Below are 19,534 nucleotides of genomic sequence, written 5' to 3' on the forward strand. Positions count from 1 at the left end.
TTGGTACGAAATTCCTGCCTCCATAATTTTAGCTTTACCCATGGTACGGAGCAAATACGGTGTACACACACAAATATTTAATTAAACAGCCACACACATGCATAAAGTCCGAACCGGACACTTTATTGGTAACCGCATATATGAAAGAGTGTGTATGTGTTTATACACGCAGCTACATGGCATAATATACATGCACATGTGCGTAGAGACATGTACATGTATCAATAGCACGCATTCATACATAATTGTGTGTGTGTGTGTACATGTCACTCACAGAAAGAAGAAGCCGGTTAAGAATATTCGCTATTATGAAGAGAATGGTCGCAGAAATCCAGTTTCGATTCTTCGATTACGTTTTTATTGTTTCAAGCTACATACAGGAGCATACAGGTGCAAAACAAGGTGGAAAAAACAGTACTCAGTTGAGTAAAAGAATATTCTATTGCGGCTGAAAAGACTTCCCGAACTGTTGTTACTCAGAGTTTAACATAACCGACAGCTGCCTGAGGATCGGTGATGTTAAACTCTGAGTAACAATTTGGGAAGTCTTTTCAGCTGCAACACACACACACACACACATCCAGCTCTTGTGTCATTGAACCAAACTGACTGACAAATAAGGGTACCATTACATGATGGGACGACCTAATCGAATAAATAGCTAAGTCTCCAGTCTCAAATCACACCGTATATTTAATACACTCACCCCTACTAAAAACGATGGTAGGGTCATGGCTGGAATGCTGTGTTCCAGTGGTTTTTAACTGGGGTCCACATAAGATTTTACTGTTAGAATTTATCTGCAATAAATTGGTTGGAACTAGCAAAGACAAAATATTTTAATTATTTTAAGACAATTCCTAATAATATTTAATCATATATAATAAAAAAAATTTTAAACATCAAATGGCTATGGGTGGAAAAAAAATGGTTGAGAGCCACTGCCTCAAATGGCAGAAAAGGGCTGCATGTAAAAGGGCACCAAATGTGTAAAAGGTTAAAATTAATATCCTTTCTTAAGGGTAATTTTTATTCTTGTTTTCACTTTGGATAAGTACAAAAACTATAATAATTGTTATTCTCTCTCTCAATAAATTTCACAATCCCAATATTGGAAAGTGCCCTGATTGAAGGCCATAATCCATGCGAAACTTTTGAAACATCAATCGCAGACGCCTGCCTTTTTAAGGGCTAAATAACATCAGCTACAATTATGTAACAGGAAGGGCATCTATTTTGTGGAATGGTCATGTTTGGGAATAATCTTGATATTCATGCTCCTATCAGAGAGAGACCCATTACATGAACTGCTTTTTTGGACAAAGTTTCTTTAAGAAAAGCTTTCATTTCAGAGAATGGAGATATCCTCTTTTTATGGAAACTTCTTTTGACAAGTGTGTACAATACACAAGCGAGCATACATACTACACACACAGACATACAACTACTGAAGATGTTCATTATGCATAAACACATCACTATTTTATATACTAAGACGTACATTATACATATCTACAACACTATATATATATATACTTGTATATCTATGACTACCATGTATGTTTGCATATGCTTATCCTTTCTATCTGTCTCATATATATACACACACACACACACCACACACACAGTAGAACCTCGGTTTACAAGCACCTCTGATCAAGAATAAATTGTGCTCTCTCTCTCTACACACACACACACACACCACACACACACACACACACACACACACACACATATATATATATATAATATATATATATATATATATATATATATAATATATATATATATAGACACACACACATATATATAAGGCACAATTTATTCGCGATCAGAGTTGTTCGAAAACTGAGGTACTACTGTGTGTGTGTATATATATATATATTATATATATATATATATATATATATATATATATATATATATATATAACCAAGACATCATAAAGAAGAATGGAGAATCTTCAGAATTTGTTTTATTACAGCATTAGTCTCATTAAATTCCAATCTGACACATGTTTCTGCGGAATCGGTGTCCCAGTATCCTTTGATGTAGCATTTATGTGCATTTAGTTGATTCTGTTGCAGTAAATATTCATCCAAGGTAAACATTCTTGTGCAGCTTAGTTCAAGGTTTTACCTGTTCAGGTGAGTGAAACGAACTTTGTATGTATGTACACATGTATGCATATATGTATGTATCATGATTGTGGCTGTATCTTCTTGCATGTATAAATACATGTGTATTATGGTTATATATCTCACAGCTGTGCTAGGAGTGTACACATGTAGTAATAGTATTACACATGTATACAGGTATATCTGGGTGGTTCAGAAGTTTGCTTGGCAAGCTCATGGCTCTTGGTTCAATCTCACAACACAGCAGCTTGGGTAAGTGCATTCTCATATAGAATTGGGTTGACCAATGACCTTGTGAATGGAATTTGGTAGATGGAAACTGGAAACTAGCCAGTCACACGTGTGTGTGTGTGTGTGTGTATTGGTGTAGTACAATGTTTAAGCCAAAAGGTAACTTAACTATTTGATAAAGAATTAAACTGAAATAACTATAGGGATTATGATGCCAGTGCCACCATGACTGGCTTCTGTGCCGGTGGCACTTAAAAAGCACCAACTGATCGTGGCCATTGCCAGCCTCCCCTGGCCCCTGTGCCGGTGGCACACAAAAAGCACCCACTACACTCATAGAGTGGTTGGTGTTAGGAAGGGCATTCAGCTGTAGAAACACGGCCAGATCAGACTGGGGCCTGGTGCAGCTTCATGGTTTCCCAGACCCTGGTCAAACCGTCCAACCCATGCTAGCATGGAAAACGGACGTTAAACGATGATGATGATGATGATTAATATGATTGATTAAAACTGTTCATGGCAATGCTGTAGCATGGCCACACTCCAATGACTGCAACCAGTTCAAGATCAAAGACGTTATAAACAAATATTTATGCAACATGCATACATTCATGTGTCACATGTTTACATAGTTGTATGTGTAATATGTATACATGAACACATGTATAATTTGTATACACCCATGCAATATACATACATACGTAACCAGAGTGGAGTCTAGTGCAGCATGCCAGCCTGGTCAAAGCGTCCAACCCATGCCAGCATGGACAATGGACGTTAAATGAAGATGATGATGATTGTAATATGTATGTATAAGATAATGAATTGGCAGTTGTTACAACATCAGAACGAATATCTGTGCCATGAGTTCAAACCTCACCAAGGTCAGTTGTGTGGACTTCATCCTTCTATGGTCACTAAAGTATCAGTCAAGTAAAGAGGTGAGGGTCAGACCTAGAAAAGGATGAGTTCCACTAGGTTTAGATGCTCAACACAAGTCAGATATCATCTTGGCACTCTGATGATTCCACAAGAAGTGGAGGTCATATTGGCAAGGCAAGGCAACATGAAAAATTAGATGACATCATTTTGATGTCTAATTTTTCATGCTTGGATGGAATTGGATGGATTTTGTCTACAGCTGGATGCTCTTCTTGTCCCCAACCCTCACCTATTTCCAAACAAAATATTTTCCACACTGGGAACAGAAACGAATGACTTGTATAACAATGATACTCACAGACAAGAGAGGAAGGTGTACACACACACAAGTTGAATCAACATGAAGGACCTTTCAAACTTCCATCAAACTCATTATTGCAGGATTCACCTGGATTTTTATCCATCTGCATTGAACACCTATTAATTTTCATCCTTTGGACTTTCTTTGATTTTTCTGCTCTACTTATATATTTTATTCTTCATTCGCTTGTAGAAATATGCTATAAATGATTTGATATCTTGCAACCATCTCTTCGTAATTTATTTCTCATTTAATATGAACAATTACAAAATAGCTTCTTATAGTCTCATGCTTTAACCCTTTCGTTACCAACCCAGCTGAAACCCCCTCTGGCTCTTTAGTACAAATGTCTTGCTTTCATAAGTTTTGAATTGAAATCTTCCACCAAATCCTAGTCACAATTTATGTTCCTAACACTAGCTGAATGATAACCAAGTTATTTCACTAAATTCTTTGTTATATTAAAAGAAATACAGAGCATCTCAAAAGAAATATGGTAGCAAAAGGGTTAAGATACAACACAAAGAAAGTATTATGTAAATTAAAATGATATTTATCTCTCACTGGATGGAGAGTTTTTTTTTGTTGATCCTATCTATATTGGATCTGTAAACAATATGTGTGTGTGTTAGAACTCAGTAGATCACTGCACAAATCCAACTCAGTGTGCTGTATACACCAAGAAGAGAACTTCTATACACATACCCCTATATGAACCAACAAGGTACTTCTATATATATATATATATATATATATATATATATATAGGAATCTAATGCTCTTAGGTTAGTTTCTCCTTGGGGCTGGCCAAATTGGAGCAATCTGAAGATTAATCAGCTGAAATTGTGAGGATGATCTGGTTCTTGACTGAGGATAGAAAGCTTCGAATGGCCCGTCCTTGTTTTGTCGTATCGTCTATCTGGATGTTTTGTTGTCCCTTTTTGAACCACCTAGTTGTCCAGATGTTTTGCGTTCTTGTCCCATTTTGTATTTTACACACACACACACACCACACACACACATATATATAAATATATATATAGCCCAAGTATATGCTAAAAAAGGAACCTCAACAAATATACCCGAGTATGTGCCAATGAGGGACTGTCAATACATACACCCCAGTGTGAAGTCAACAAGAGAACCACTACATAACCACATGACCTGCTTAAACTAGTAGCAAAATCTTCCTCAAATCACGTTATGCAATATACCTTAACTAGAATAAAGCAGAATCGTCGTATTTGGAATGTCTTTGATTATAGGTTTTGCTCAATCACAGTAACTTGGGGTTACTATAAACATTAGTTTTTAGAATCTGTTTATTATCAAAATAAAATACTGATCAAGAAACGGGAGGCGGGATGCATGGTACTGACACACACCTCCCATCAAAATTGCTGGCCCTGTGCTTCAATTAGAAAGTATTATGAAAGGTCGTGACCTGGCAGAACTGTTAGAGCATAAGGAAAAAAAAAAAAGCTTAGTTGCATTTCTTTTGGGTTCCGAGTTCAAATCCCAACGAGGTTAACTTTACCATTTATCCTTTCAAAGGTTGATGAAGTATAGCACCTGTCAAACACTGTGGAGTCAGTGTAATCAACCGATTCCCTTCCTCTAAAGATGGTGTCACATTTTCTAGATTTATTATTATAGAACGTGGCTTGAACTCTGCACACGTGTCTATGATGGTTGCTGCAGCATGGAAAACAGACAGTTAAGGATGCTGATGAAGATGTCCAACTGTTGTGGAGTTGGGGAATGGTGTTGAAAATAATAATGAATTTATTGTATACAGTGCTCAGGTGTATCACAACTCATCTGTGAAAGAGCATGAACAGTATACTCTTTTTCTTGTTTCAGTCGTTTGACTGTGGCCATGCTGGAGCACCGCCTCTTAGTTGACCAAATCGACCCCAGGACTTATTCTTTGTAAGCCTAGTACTTATTCTATCGGTCTCTTTTGCAGAACCGCTAAGTTACGGGGATGAAAACACACCAGCATCGGTTGTCAAGTGATGTTGGGGGGACAAACACAGACACACACACATATATATATATACATATATACGATGGGCTTCTTTCAGTTTCCTTCTACCAAATCCACTCACAAGGCTTTTGTCGGCCCGAGACTATAGTAGAAGACACTTGCCCAAGGTGCCACGCAGTGGGACTGAACCCGGAACCATGTGGTTGGTAAGCAAGCTACTTACCACACAGCCACTCCTACGCCTATACAGGAAGTGAACCGTGAATGAACCATTTATAAAGAAGGAGGAGTACATCAGGTGTACTGTTAGCGAATTCCAGAAAGCATGGAAGTTTTTAAGGATGCAGTGTCCTGATAGCTAACGAGTGATGCAGTTAGTTTATTCCATGTTTCAGCAAGTCTGAGCATCAAAAAAATGTTTCTGAAAGTAGCTGTGTTGTTTCTTTGATTCTGTAAGCATGTCCACGAGTGTCAGCCCTATGGAATTCCAAAAGATGCCCAAGGTTGTTGCTGGCAGGATGGTGGATAATTCAGTGGGTGTCTAACCAAACCAGCTGCTAGACTTTGGCGCTTTAATAATATATGTCCATGTCCAGGGAGAGCATTTACCTGGACCCAAACCCTTTGGTAACAAGCCATGCTTTGCAGTACTCTTTAAAATTAGATACAGACTGTTCACTAATGTCTACTTTTACGTCATGTCATTACTCAATACTTTTTTTGGTAGAGCACATGTTTAATAAACTTTTACAAGAAGAGATGTGACAATAACTTTGAAGTTTTGGCCTGTTGCCATTCATTGGTCTGTGTGTGCACGTACATACATACATACATACACACACACACACATATATATATATATATATATATATATATTTGTTGTGTTGTGACCCCCTTTGATCATGGGATTGCACCTAGAAAGTTACCCTCCCAGGCACAAGTCTGGGCAAGGTTGTTTATGGAAGACCAGCAGTCGCCCATGCATACAAGCCTCCCTTCTCCACACCACTGATGTTATCCAAGGGAAAGGCAAAGGGGCCGATACAGCTTGGCACCCGTGACGTCGCAGCTCATTTATTAATGTGCAAGTGACTGAGCACTCCACAGACACGTGTACCCTTAACGGAGTTCTCGGGGAGATTCAGCGTGACACAGAGTGTGACAAGGTTGGCCCTTTGAAATAGAGGTACAACAGAAACAGGAAGAAAGAGTGAGAGAAAGTTGTGGTGAAACAGTACAACAAGGTTCACCACCACCCCCTGCCAGAGCCTCGTGGAGCTTTAGGTGTTTTCGCTCGATAAACACTCACAACGCCTGGTCTGGGAATTGAAACGTAATCCTACGACCGCGAATCTGCTGCCCTAACCACTGCCTCCACCTTTGTGTGTGTGTATGTATATATAATATACCGGAGTAAACACATAAATGTGAAACAAGGTGGAAAAAAGAGTACTCAAATACCAGGGGTAGAGTAATATGCTTTATTTACAAGCAGCAGAAATTGTTAACAAAACTGTCCGACGAACGGGAACGTGAAACACCGAGTAACAGGTTTTGTTGAATTTCTGCTGCTTTTAAATAAAGTATATATATATATATATATATATATATATATTATATAAGCTTCAAACTGAATGTTCCAGTTTGAAGGGTCTGACCGGATGTCCTGTCTTGTTAGCAAATTTGTCTCATTTGACACTGAAATCTTCTGAAAAGTTCCAGTTATGGATCAAAAACAAATTCTAAGGACTAAAAAATGTTGAAGTCAGCAAGGAATCCCTACCCCTGGACTACACAAACTAATAAACATACTCCTGTTATAGTTCAGCCTAAAGCCTAGCACCAAGTACTTTACCAAAAATCCAGGGTGATGTACTGATGCTGCAGTAGTCACAAGTAGGTATCTATGATAACTTAAAGTCATTTTGCTTATCCTTGGATTAGGAGATTAAAAGCAACTTATTCTCAGGATTCAGAATGTTCTATAATTCGTAAAAGGTTATGGTCTTCTTATTTTTATAAACAATGATTAGGGTATCCAAGAATGCACTGGCCCTCTGTTTGATGTTCAGGATCTTATTATTGCAATGTGTGATTTGTACAGAGGGAAAAATTCAGGTTAGAAAAGTCCTTCAAACAAGCACCGATGCTAATGATATCTGCAATTTGAAGGTAACCCTGGTATAAGCCTAAGAAATATGGGTTTCAAATTTTAGCACAAAGCCAGCAATTTCAAGGGAAGTGGTAAGTTGTTTACATCAATCCCAGAGTTCAACTGGTACTTATTTTAGCAACCCTGAAAGGTTGAAAGGCAAAGTCAACCTTCGAGGAATTTGAACTCAGGGACATTAAAGATGGAAGAAATTCCTCAATAAATTCCTGCCATGACGACCATGATGATACATATGTGGAGGAAGTCACTTGTGGATAGACTAGAATCCTATCCTAGGAGTGAGAGATTTATCCCTCATCCCTGAGCACCATGAAACGAGTACTTATTTCTGGTGGCCCTTAAAAGCCCCTGTAAAGAAAGGGGCTTAGCAAGTCTTTACATTACATTTGTTTGCATGCACATTAGACTGTTGTCATTTAGCCTTATTTTGTTCTTGATCAAGTAGACCTAAAATCAAAGATAGTCCAGCCATGACCAACCCACCTTTTACCTATATAAAGGGAACCCAAAATCACATTATCAAATGCTTTCTACAAAGCTTTGGCTACCATTTCTAGGAGGTCAAGAGACCATACACAGGTTCCTTTGATTAACTCAGAACTGTTCAACAGTGGTTGGGTACCAGTTCAGATACATCTTAATATATTTATGACATGTCATATTTCCTGACCTATGTCACTGTGACCTTATGGCTGTGTGGTTAAGAAGTTTGCTTCCCAACCATATGGTTCTGGGTTCTGTCCCACTGCATGGAACCTAGGGCAAGTGTGCCCTAGATTGATTAAAGGTTTATGAGTGTTTTTGATTGGTGAAAACTGAAAACAAGTCTGTTCTGTGTGTATAGGTGAAAGTTTAGCTTTATGTGGTACAGGCGTGGCTGTGTGGTAAAAAGCTTGCATCTCAACCATAAGGTCCTGGGTTCAGTCCTAGAGCATGGCATTTTGGGAAAGTGTCATCTATAGCCTCAGACCAACTAAAGCCTTGTGAGTGGATTTAGTAGATGGAAACTGAAAGAAGCCTGCCATATATGATTGTGTGTTTGTTTCCTCACATCTTGATGACCAGTGTTAGTGTGTTTATGTCCCTGTAACTTAGAGGTTCGGCAAAAGAGATCAATAGAATAAGTACCAGGCTTGAAAAAAAAGTATTGGGTTGATTCATTTGACTAAAAGAATTCTTCGAGGTGGTGCCCCAGTATGGCCACAGTCTAATGACTCAATGCCCATCTCCAATGCTGGCATGTGCTTTGTGTAGGTTTGGGTCTCTTTGTATTGAGGTTGTGTGATAGTCGTAAATGAGTGTCACCGTCATACAAGCAGTGTCATTCATTTCCAATCTTCTGTGAAAATGTGTCTGGCCAAGGAGGAAATATGTTGCTTGGAAACTGGTGAGGATTGGTGATGGGAAGGGCCATAGAATATCTGCATCTGTGAATTCTATCTGACCGATGCAAGCATGGAAAAGTGGATGTTCTAATGATGATAGGTGAGTGAGGAAATGTCAGGAGATTCATGAAGAAGGATCCAAAGAAAAACGGGTAGAAGTGGTAAAGGCTGATCTTTGGAAACTGAACCTCACAAAAGAGAAGACAAAGGAATGCAAGATGGAGCAGGACATTGTTGGAGAGCATGCATCCAACCCATGCCAGCATGGAAAAACAGACAAAGCTGATGGTGGTCTGTCTGTCAGTTTATCTCTGTCTCTTTCACACAGTCAATAGTAACTAAAGTATTAGAGATAATAAATGGACCTTATCGTAAGTGGGTGAGGTTTTGGAGTAGCTCTTTCTCAAAATCCCACATCGGATTTGGAGGGAAAGAGGTATGGAAGAGGGGAGGGGTGGTGGTGCAAAAATGTTAAGAAATAAACTTGGAAATGCTTTGGAGAAATTTTTTCAAGAAATATATAATTTCAGTTAAGAATACTTAAAAAAAAAGAGGAAAAAAAACATGGGACTTCGAAGGACAGCTACACCATATTGTAAATTTCCTTCCTAGTTCTTTCACTTGGTTCCTTCTTTAGTTCTTTCACTTGTTTTAATAATCATCACAGTTAGGGCCATGTGAGGGCAACATTTTGTTTCTAAATAAGTTTTTGCAGGGGTTAATCAGGTGAGTCTGTTGGGTGGAGGACTGGGGCAGTAGCTGTGATGTTTCAAGGTGGGCATTGATGTAGTTGATGTCCACCACCACCCTACAGTAGGGAACTTGGGTGGACAGGGAGAGAGAGAGAGAGGATCTGATCTGGATATTTGCAACAAGATAAACTTTGCCATTCTAAGTTAGCGGCATTGCAGACCTCCAAGATGTTGCCAGCAGCCGAACTTCTCAAGAACTGGTAAATCTGAATTTGGAACTAAATGCGGTAATTTGCTTAAAACCATTCCACACTATACCAAAAGGGGAGTCCCCCCCCACCTTCTCTCTGTGGTCATTTGACCTGTAAAAAACAACAACCAAATGGCCCTCAAATCACACCCTGCTATTTTTTGAAAGAATGACACATTGGGTTGTCCGAGACGTGTGTGAAAATTTAGATGGGGTAGTCATTTCTGGAATGCTCTGGGTCACAGGATGGCTGGATCAAGACTAATCTGGGAGCTAAACAACCATAACACACACCACATATCTTGTAGCAGATTCCACCCCGCCGCATATTACTGTTATTAGTGTAATTGGGAATAAGCTGATATGTGCAGAATTACAGCTCAAGAAATATCAGTTAATATAAATTTGATCCCAGAAAGCAAACGGCCTCAGCCACCGACACACACACACGCGCGCGCCTATAACATTATACACAAAGACCACACATAAATACATTTGCATGAATGCATGCACAGCTCTAGCTCAATAATCCGTGAGTCAGATATACGCTAATCCCTGGTTGTCATAGTTTCGAGATTAAGGAATAACCCTTCTATATCTTCAAACCTTTATTAATGTGTTACAGTCACAGAATCATAACACACACACCTACGCCATCAATATACATATATATATATATATATATGTATATATATATACACACACACACATACATAGATATATACATACATGCATATACACATACATACACACATACATGCATACACACATACATATATACACATACATACACATACATACACATACACATACATACATACACATATATACACATACATACATACACATACATACACATATATACACATACATACATACACATATATACACATACATACATACACATATATACACATACATATATATATATATATATATATATATACAAATATATACACATACATACATGAATACAAAAAACAGCATTATACCAATATATATATATACCATTGCAATGCACCCAAGTCTACATACAGGTGCGTGTATATGCGCGTATGTACGCATGTATGTGTCTCTATACACACAATATTTACACTATATACCCTGATGAAACTTAGAAATAAACAAAATTATTATTAGTTAATTAAATGAATCCAACAAAAATATCGATGTAAATACTGGAGGCGATTTAACCCCGGCCCCCAAGATCCGGCCTTGTGTTCCTGTAAAAAGAACATTATTATTTTCATTTTATTATTAATATAATTGAAAGCCAACTCGAAGACAAGGAGGGTTTTAAGTAGGTACTTACAGTTGGACAACGTTTTCTGGTAAATCATTTTTTATCATTTCCGATAAATCAGTGAATGGTTGTTCATTCTCAGAACAGCTCACTTTGTGAGATACTGTTCGATTTTTAGGGGCAGCTGTGGTCCCAACACCCACGCCGACCTTAGAACTGCCGCCAGGCCCGCCTGAACCCGGTCCGGGTCGAAGATGTGAAGGCGGCTGCAACAAGGCCGGCTGGGAGTGGGATTCACGCGAGCTTTGTCCCCTGTTTTTGGGGTTTGTTATTTTGCACGTACATCCAGGGGGGCATGGTGCTTCAATACCATGACTGAAGAAAACTAGAAGTAAGAGAACCGCTAGGAAAATCCGAGAGAGGCGTGTGCCCGGCCACGTACCCGATGACACTGCACTGGTGACCACCTTACCATTTTGGGCGAGGTGCCACCCGCTTTGTCCGTCTTGTCGACCAATTCCATTTTTATCATGGTAGTCCTTAAATTTCTTTGTTGTCGACATCTTCGCAGATTTTTGTCTCCTGGTCGTCGCCGTCTGTGGCGAAAAGCAGCATTGCAGACTGTCCTTACAGGCGCTTCTGGTTGAATTTGAGGGCTTCGTTCGACCTGTAGCATCACCCATGACAAAGGCCGATGTTGCCACGAAGACATATGTAAAAACACACCCAGAAACACGTTGGAAAAAAATATATATCCGTCCGTCGAATTTTAAAATAAAGATTGTAGCTTTCCGAGTTGAATTATTTTTTAAAATCTTTCTGTCTTGTATACTACATATATACATACATTCAATTAGTATATATATATATATGTGTGTGTGTGTGTGTAATTATTATATATATACTGTATATATGTGCACGTTTTAATGCATTTGTACCCAGCAAATAACCGTTTGTCTGTATGTTTGCGTGTATATATATATATATATATAAAATCTTGTATGTATATATGGGTGTCGAATTTCAGCTGTGTGTAGAGTTCTTAGCTAAGTGTATAACATAAATTACACACATATATAATATATCTCAAGGGTTATATACAACTCTCTATATATATGGATATACACCCAAGTTATCTATACTCCCGTTGTCTTAATACGGACTTTATGTACCCAGTTGGAAATAGAAAAATGTTGGCGAAATTATTTAGAATTGTGGTTAGGTTTTGTTATTTACTAAAGAATAACGAGTAAATTATCAAGGTTTTCTGACATAAAATATAACTTTATATATCCTATTTCATTCGTATTCTACATTTGTTGTTATAAATGCATGTGTACACACACAGCTATGACGGTCTAAGTTTATTTATGATATATATACATTTGTATACATATATATTATATTATTTCTATTTTCAATATACTATAATAAATGAAATATCGGTAAACACTAGATTCCTTATTCCAACTACGGTTTGGTATCTAAAGAGACCTTAAATAGCTTATCTACATATATGTGTCTATATATAAACGTATGTGCATGGAGGGCGGAAACTGGGGTTTGGGATAGGATTAAACTGAAGGCTGAACTGTATGTGTATATATATTATAAATAAACGAAACACTGGCTATACCAGGTCAAGAAATTGGGTTGTGAGGGCGGCGCCGGGGAGAACTGTATGTGTGAGTGGTTATACACGTATATAATATATATACAGTTGTTACTGTGTGTATATGAGTGGTTATATATGCTTATAGCTGTTATTGTATGTGAATGGTTATATATGTTATATACAGTTGATATTGTATGTATATGGGTGGTTATATGTTTATATATACATTTGTTACTGTATATTATTGTATACGTGTATACCCTGATCTAAGGAAGCTTTCGTGTAAGGTTTAGGACACGGGACTATGATAAATAATCACTTATTTAGTAGCGATAAATTTGTTGAAAACAGTGTCCAAGTATTATAAAATAAACACCAACCACACCAGTTTCTAAACGTGGTCTTGTTTTAGTGTTGCTTCGGTAGATTTCTTAGCAAATGTATGACAGTCATTCATACCTTGTGAATCTATCTCTCATATATATATTTGTTGTGTGCAGGTGCGTGTTTGGTTTTGCGAGAGGTGAAATAAACTGGTTAGAGAAAGGTGTTGACAAGATGCACACGAGTGCATATATGTGTGTGTGTGTGTACTTGGGGAAAATGGTACCTTCTAACACAGGGAAGCAGTAACAAGGGAGAGGGGACGAAAATAGTGTGTATAAATGTGTTGTATATATGCTAGTTTATATTAAAAACACATTACGTCAGAATAGCTTCTATACGTAATATTTTCATGCAATGTGCATGCACTGTGTGTGTGTGTGTATATATATATATAAATGTGTGTGTAGAGAGAGAGAGAAAGAGAGAGAGAGAGTATGTGTCTATGAAATGGTGTATGTATACATGTGCACGTATGTTTTGTGTATACTTGACAAAAACAATGTGTTATAAAAAAATTATATATATATATATATATATATATATATATACATACATATATATATACACTTCTTTGCGTTGTGTTAAATGCAAACGATTATTTAATTCGTCTTTTTTTCTTCCGAAAAGCTTTAAGAGATTCCATTGAGAAAAATATAGAATGTTTTGTTGTGAACGGCATCAAAATAACCCAAATCCAGGGAATGAAGATGTTGAACAGAAAGATATTCTACATGAAATACAAATAAATAAGACACAATTGTATATATGCCTGTGTATGGGATGTGGTGTGTATATAAAGCTGGGCACTTGCATATGTAATGATATATCCTAGGACCAAATTTATAAAGGGGATTATCGTCGACAAAATCAACTCCAATGTGCGTGTGTGTATATATGTATGTATATGAATATCTTGGAGAAAGACCAAAGATTCGGTTCCTTGTTGAGTTTAGTTCCGTTTCTATTGAACTATATACATATATACGTGTACAAATGTACTCACATATACATATATCTATATTATTAGGTATATGTATGTATGTATATATATGTATATATGCAAGAATATATTTTTTGTATATATGAGTGTGTATTATATTGTGGGTATATGAAGTATATGATGAATATATGCACACATCTAATGTATTTTGGTATGTGTGTGTGAGTAGATATCTATGTATATGTGTGACTATATGTGCAAATATATATATGACTATATATAAGATGTATATGCACACACACACACACACACACACTCGCAAAGAAAAAAAAAACCCACACAGAAATGCGAGAAAGGTTATATATATATACAGAGGCGTGTATAATTGGTAAAAATCAGCAAGTAATACTCCGAATGTATTCTGGTATCGTTATTTGACCAAGTTGTCTTTTAATCAACACCATTCTCTTCACCAATTCCAGTAGAATCGAATTCATAGCAATATCTCTCCTCGTAAAACTCATTATTCCATTCATTATCATCATCATGATGGTAAAGTTCGACACTATGTCAGACGTTTCTAGCGACTTGGTGAAGAATCCTTTAAACAGTTCTGTTCCTGCTTTAGTGGTTGTGGTCATTATTTTTAAGAAGAAGACCGTTAGACACATCAGAATCATCCTCACCAATGTTCCAACAGCCACAGCCACCACTTAGGGTCGCCACACAGCTATATGCCGTCGTCTCCCTTTCGCGTTAAGCTCCTTGTCTGTTTGGTAATACATGCAGGAATCATGCATGTTTAGAAGATTATACATTCGTGTGTATGCATGCATTGATACATGGGTATATAATTGTGTATATATCAGTTGATAGATGTATAAATAATCATGTACGTATGTGTGTATGTGATAATGCTGTGTCCAGTTCCTTTTCTTTTTTAACCTCTGGGTTAGTTAGCTCCAGGAGGACTCCTCCAACAGGAATTGTATTAAAGTTTCAGGCTGTCTTTGGTGAATAGCTTATATTCCGGAACATGGTACGCCAAAAGGAAAAAAAAAAGCAGAGGGAAGCCGACATACACACACACACAATATCTGTTTATAAATATAGAATATATATGTGTGTGTGTGTGTATAAATATAAAAATATGTAGCTATATATGTGTGTGTATGTGTGTAGAAGGATGAATGGTGTTGGCGGTAGTTCCGAAGTCTGTGAGAGGACTGTTAGAGAAGGGGGGAGCAAAAAAAAAAGGAGGACACAAAAATAACAAGGAACATATAAAACCTGGAATCAGTCGAGTTTTTCTTTTCTTTTCACTTAAGGTTGTGGTGATGGTGGGAGGAGCGGGCGAAATGTAGAGAATTAAGAGAGAGTGAGTGACGGGAGTAGTGAGAGCAGGAGATACAGTAAGAGAAAGCAAGAGAGAGAGAGAAAGAGAGAAAGGGTTCTTATTTTTAAGGATTCGTTTCTTTGAAATGGCCTTTTTGAAAATGTTTTATATATTGCTGTGTAAAGTGAATTTATCACTTCGAATCTGAACACATACACACACACATATGTGTGTGCGTGTATATATATATATATTACCTCCCTGCTTCCATTTCCTGAGCGCCTATTAATAATAATACTGTAATTGTTCCATTGTTGTTGTTTTTTTGTTTCCCGTTTGGATTAAAATTATATATATATATATATATATATATATATATATATATAATATATATATATATATATATATATATATATATATGTGTGTGTGTGTGTGCGTATGTATGTATATATATATATATATGTGTGTGTGTGTGTATGTGTGTGCGTGTGTATGTATATATATATATATATATATGCTTACTCATATACATCTGTACTATATATATAATATATTTTTCTAACGCACACACACACACACACATATATGTACATAGATATATACACCCGCTTCTCTTCAATTTAGTCTGCCGTTTTTACTTCCATGAAAAAAAAATCCCGCGAATTCATTGACATACACTTACATAAACATACTCAAACACACACACATTTTACATACACACACACATACTCAATAACATACATAAACATACACACACTTTACATAAATATATTTTACATTTGCACACACACACACACACATTACATTATTCTCTTTAATTCATTGTAGGTTTCTTTTTCAATATTTTACACCTCTTATATATTTATATTTATATTGTTTCTTCTTCTTCTCCTCTTCCTCCTCCTTATTCTCTCCTTCTATTTCTCCCTCGTGTCTCTAGTTTCTTCCGTCCTTCTTCCCCTTTAAAAGGTTCTTCACCCTGGACACACACACACACACACAGATGGAGGACTGATTACACACTTAGTGATGATGATGATGATGATGATTATGGCGATGATGGTGGTGGATGTTGTTAGAAACACCCGCGTGCTTTGACCCTTATGTGGATGTATGTTTATATAAACATACATTCACGAATGTGTGTGTGTGTGCATACATGCATGTATATATACATGCGTGTATATATACATGCGTGTATATATATCAGTGCGTACACATAGGTATGTGTAACTTTATTTGCTTAAGTGCACACACAGCCTTGTGAATAATCCAGTACAAGAACACACAAACACACATAATCTCTCTCTCTTTCTCTGTTTTCTATCTATCATCTTTCTATATATCTATCTATATATCTCCCTCTCTCTATCTATCTACCTATCCATCTTTCTATCTATCTATCTATCTATCTATCTATCTATCTATCTATCTATCTCTATCTATCTATCTTTCTATCTATCTATCTATCTATCTATCTATCTATCTATCTATCTATCTATCAATCTATCTATCTATCTATCTATCTATCTATCTTTCTTTCTATCTATCTATCTATCTGTCTATGTATGTATGTATGCATATTCGTGTTTCTGCGTGTGTTAGTGTATATATATATATATTTATTTATGATAAAACTCTTGCTATAATTCTCCCTCTCTTTCTCCCTCTTTCTCTCTCTTTCTCTTTCTCTCTCTCTCTCTCTTTCACCCGTTTTAACAATCTCCTCTGTGTACATGTGTCTGCTCAGGATTGCATGCCTGCGTGCATTCACACACACACGTATCTATTACATGTACTCTGAATGAATTCGCAAGCTCTGGTGCAAAAACGCACACACATTCATACATCCATGCATGTGCGTGTGCGTGCGTGTGTGTGTTGTATTTGAGTCTAGTTCGGCCGTCTCCTCTCCTCTCCTCTCGTGCGCCGCTCCCTCCTGCGTCATCCCCCATCATATCTTGATGAAATACAAAGGAAGAAAGAAGAGAGGGTAACACCGGGTTGGACGTGGCGGCGGGCCAGAGCGCCATCAGCAGCAGCCCCCCCCCCATCGCCATCGCCTTTCTTGAACTAACTACTACTACTACTATTGCTACTGCTACTACTACGTGGGAGTCTCGGCGTGGCCGGTCGACCAGCTAGATATAACAGTTAAATCTGCCTTAAATGGACGCTATCCAACCACCATCTTACATTGGATCGTATTTACCCCTGGATGGTCGTGGATGTCTTGGATTGCCTTTGATCACAGCTCGACATTATCAGGGCTGACGTAGAATTGAAGAACTATCACTACGAATGCTGCTGGTTCTGCTACTACTACTACTACTACTACTACTGCTGCTGCTGCTGCTGCTGCTGCTGCTGCTACTACTACTGCTGCTGCTGCTACTACTACTACTACTACTACTACTACAACTACCGCATGCAATACTACTGTTGCTATTCCAACCCAAATATTGTAGCAGTAGTCCCACTAGCAACAGGAACAGTGAGGCAGTCGTCTGTGTGGTCACCAGATCTGTTAGAAATAGCAGCCAAATCTTCCTCAAATCACTTCAAACCGTCTCAGTTGAACAGCGCGGTCCTGGACTCACTGTACAACAGAAAAAGTTGAGATGGTCCCGGAAGGATTGTGTCTAATCATTTAGATGTGATTTGCGGTTCAACAACGAGGCACACAACGCGAGTTAGCCCTATCAGAAATAGCAGCTAAATCTCACCCAAACTTCATCAGGCCCAGGCGTAGTTATGTGGTAAGAAGCTTTCTTCCCAACCACATGGTTCCGGGTTCAGTCCCACTGTGTGGAACCTTGGGCAAGTATCTTCTACTATAGCCTCGGGCCGACCAAAACCTTTTGAATGGATTTGGTAGACGGAAACTGAAAGAAGCCTGTTGTATATATATATACATATATGTGTGTGTGTGTATATATACATATATATGTCTATATATATATATATATATATAAGTATATGAAAGAATGGAGTTGAACGACTAGTTAACAAATATCCTTTATTCTCGACATATGTTTTGAAGGCTGCATATTCCTAATTCCGAAGTCGTTCAACTCCATTCTTTCATATGATTTTGATTTGATTTTTCCAGTTTCAGCTAATGAGCTGTGGCCATGCTGGGGCATATACTTATAAATTTTAAAATAAACATACAAATTTCCGCACGAAGACACGTAGTCTATGCCCTAGGGACGTAGCTTCAACCGTGTTCTTTCTGATGTGAATTTGCTACCCAGGTATCGGTTATCTTTCGAATTGAGTAAGCACATAAATGTGAAACAAGGTGGGAAAAAGAGTACTCAAATACCAGGGGTAGAGTAATATGCTTTATTTAAAAGCAGCAGAAATTCAACAAAACCTGTTACTCGGAGTTTTAACAAAACTGTCCGACGAACGGGAACGTGAAACTCCGAGTAACAGGTTTTGTTGAATTTCTGTTGCTTTTAAATAAAGTATATATATATATATATATATATATATAATATATATATATATATATATATATATTGTGTATATGTATGTGTGTGTGTGTGTGTGTCTTTGTATCTGTGTTTGTCTCCGTAACTTAGCGGTTCGACCTAAGAGACCGATAAAAAAACTACTCGGTTTACAAAGAATAACTCCTGGAGTCGATTTCTTCGACAAAAAAAAACCAAAACCTTTAAGGCGGTGCTCCAGCATGGCCGCAGTCTAATAACAGAAAAAAAGCAAAAGAACGAAACAACACTATGTTAAAAAGTGTGGATACAAGGAAGGATTCCATTCTTGATAAAATGTGTCTGAATAAAAGACAGGCTGGTCACGGTTGGGACGTCTTTGATCATAGATCTATCCGGCTAAGGCTGACCTAGGGCTTCAACAATAACAAGCATCGCTACAATACCACCACC

At 37.5% G+C, this 19,534-nt stretch overlaps 1 protein-coding gene across 1 annotated transcript in view; it reads right to left on the reverse strand.

Annotated features, from left to right (window-relative positions):
• Nucleotides 1–14,407, reverse strand: part of LOC115219911 (adhesion G protein-coupled receptor A3) — a 211,611-nt gene extending 197,204 nt beyond the window's left edge. The window contains exon 1 of the mRNA XM_029790221.2: nt 11,415–14,407. Coding sequence (XP_029646081.1) covers nt 11,415–12,190 — 776 coding nt within the window. The 5' untranslated portion in view covers nt 12,191–14,407. The remainder of the gene's footprint in view (nt 1–11,414) is intronic.
• Nucleotides 14,408–19,534: the final 5,127 nt, after the last annotated feature.

The sequence above is a fragment of the Octopus sinensis genome, linkage group LG15 (assembly GCF_006345805.1).
Source record: "Octopus sinensis linkage group LG15, ASM634580v1, whole genome shotgun sequence".
Lineage (NCBI taxonomy): Eukaryota > Metazoa > Mollusca > Cephalopoda > Octopoda > Octopodidae > Octopus > Octopus sinensis.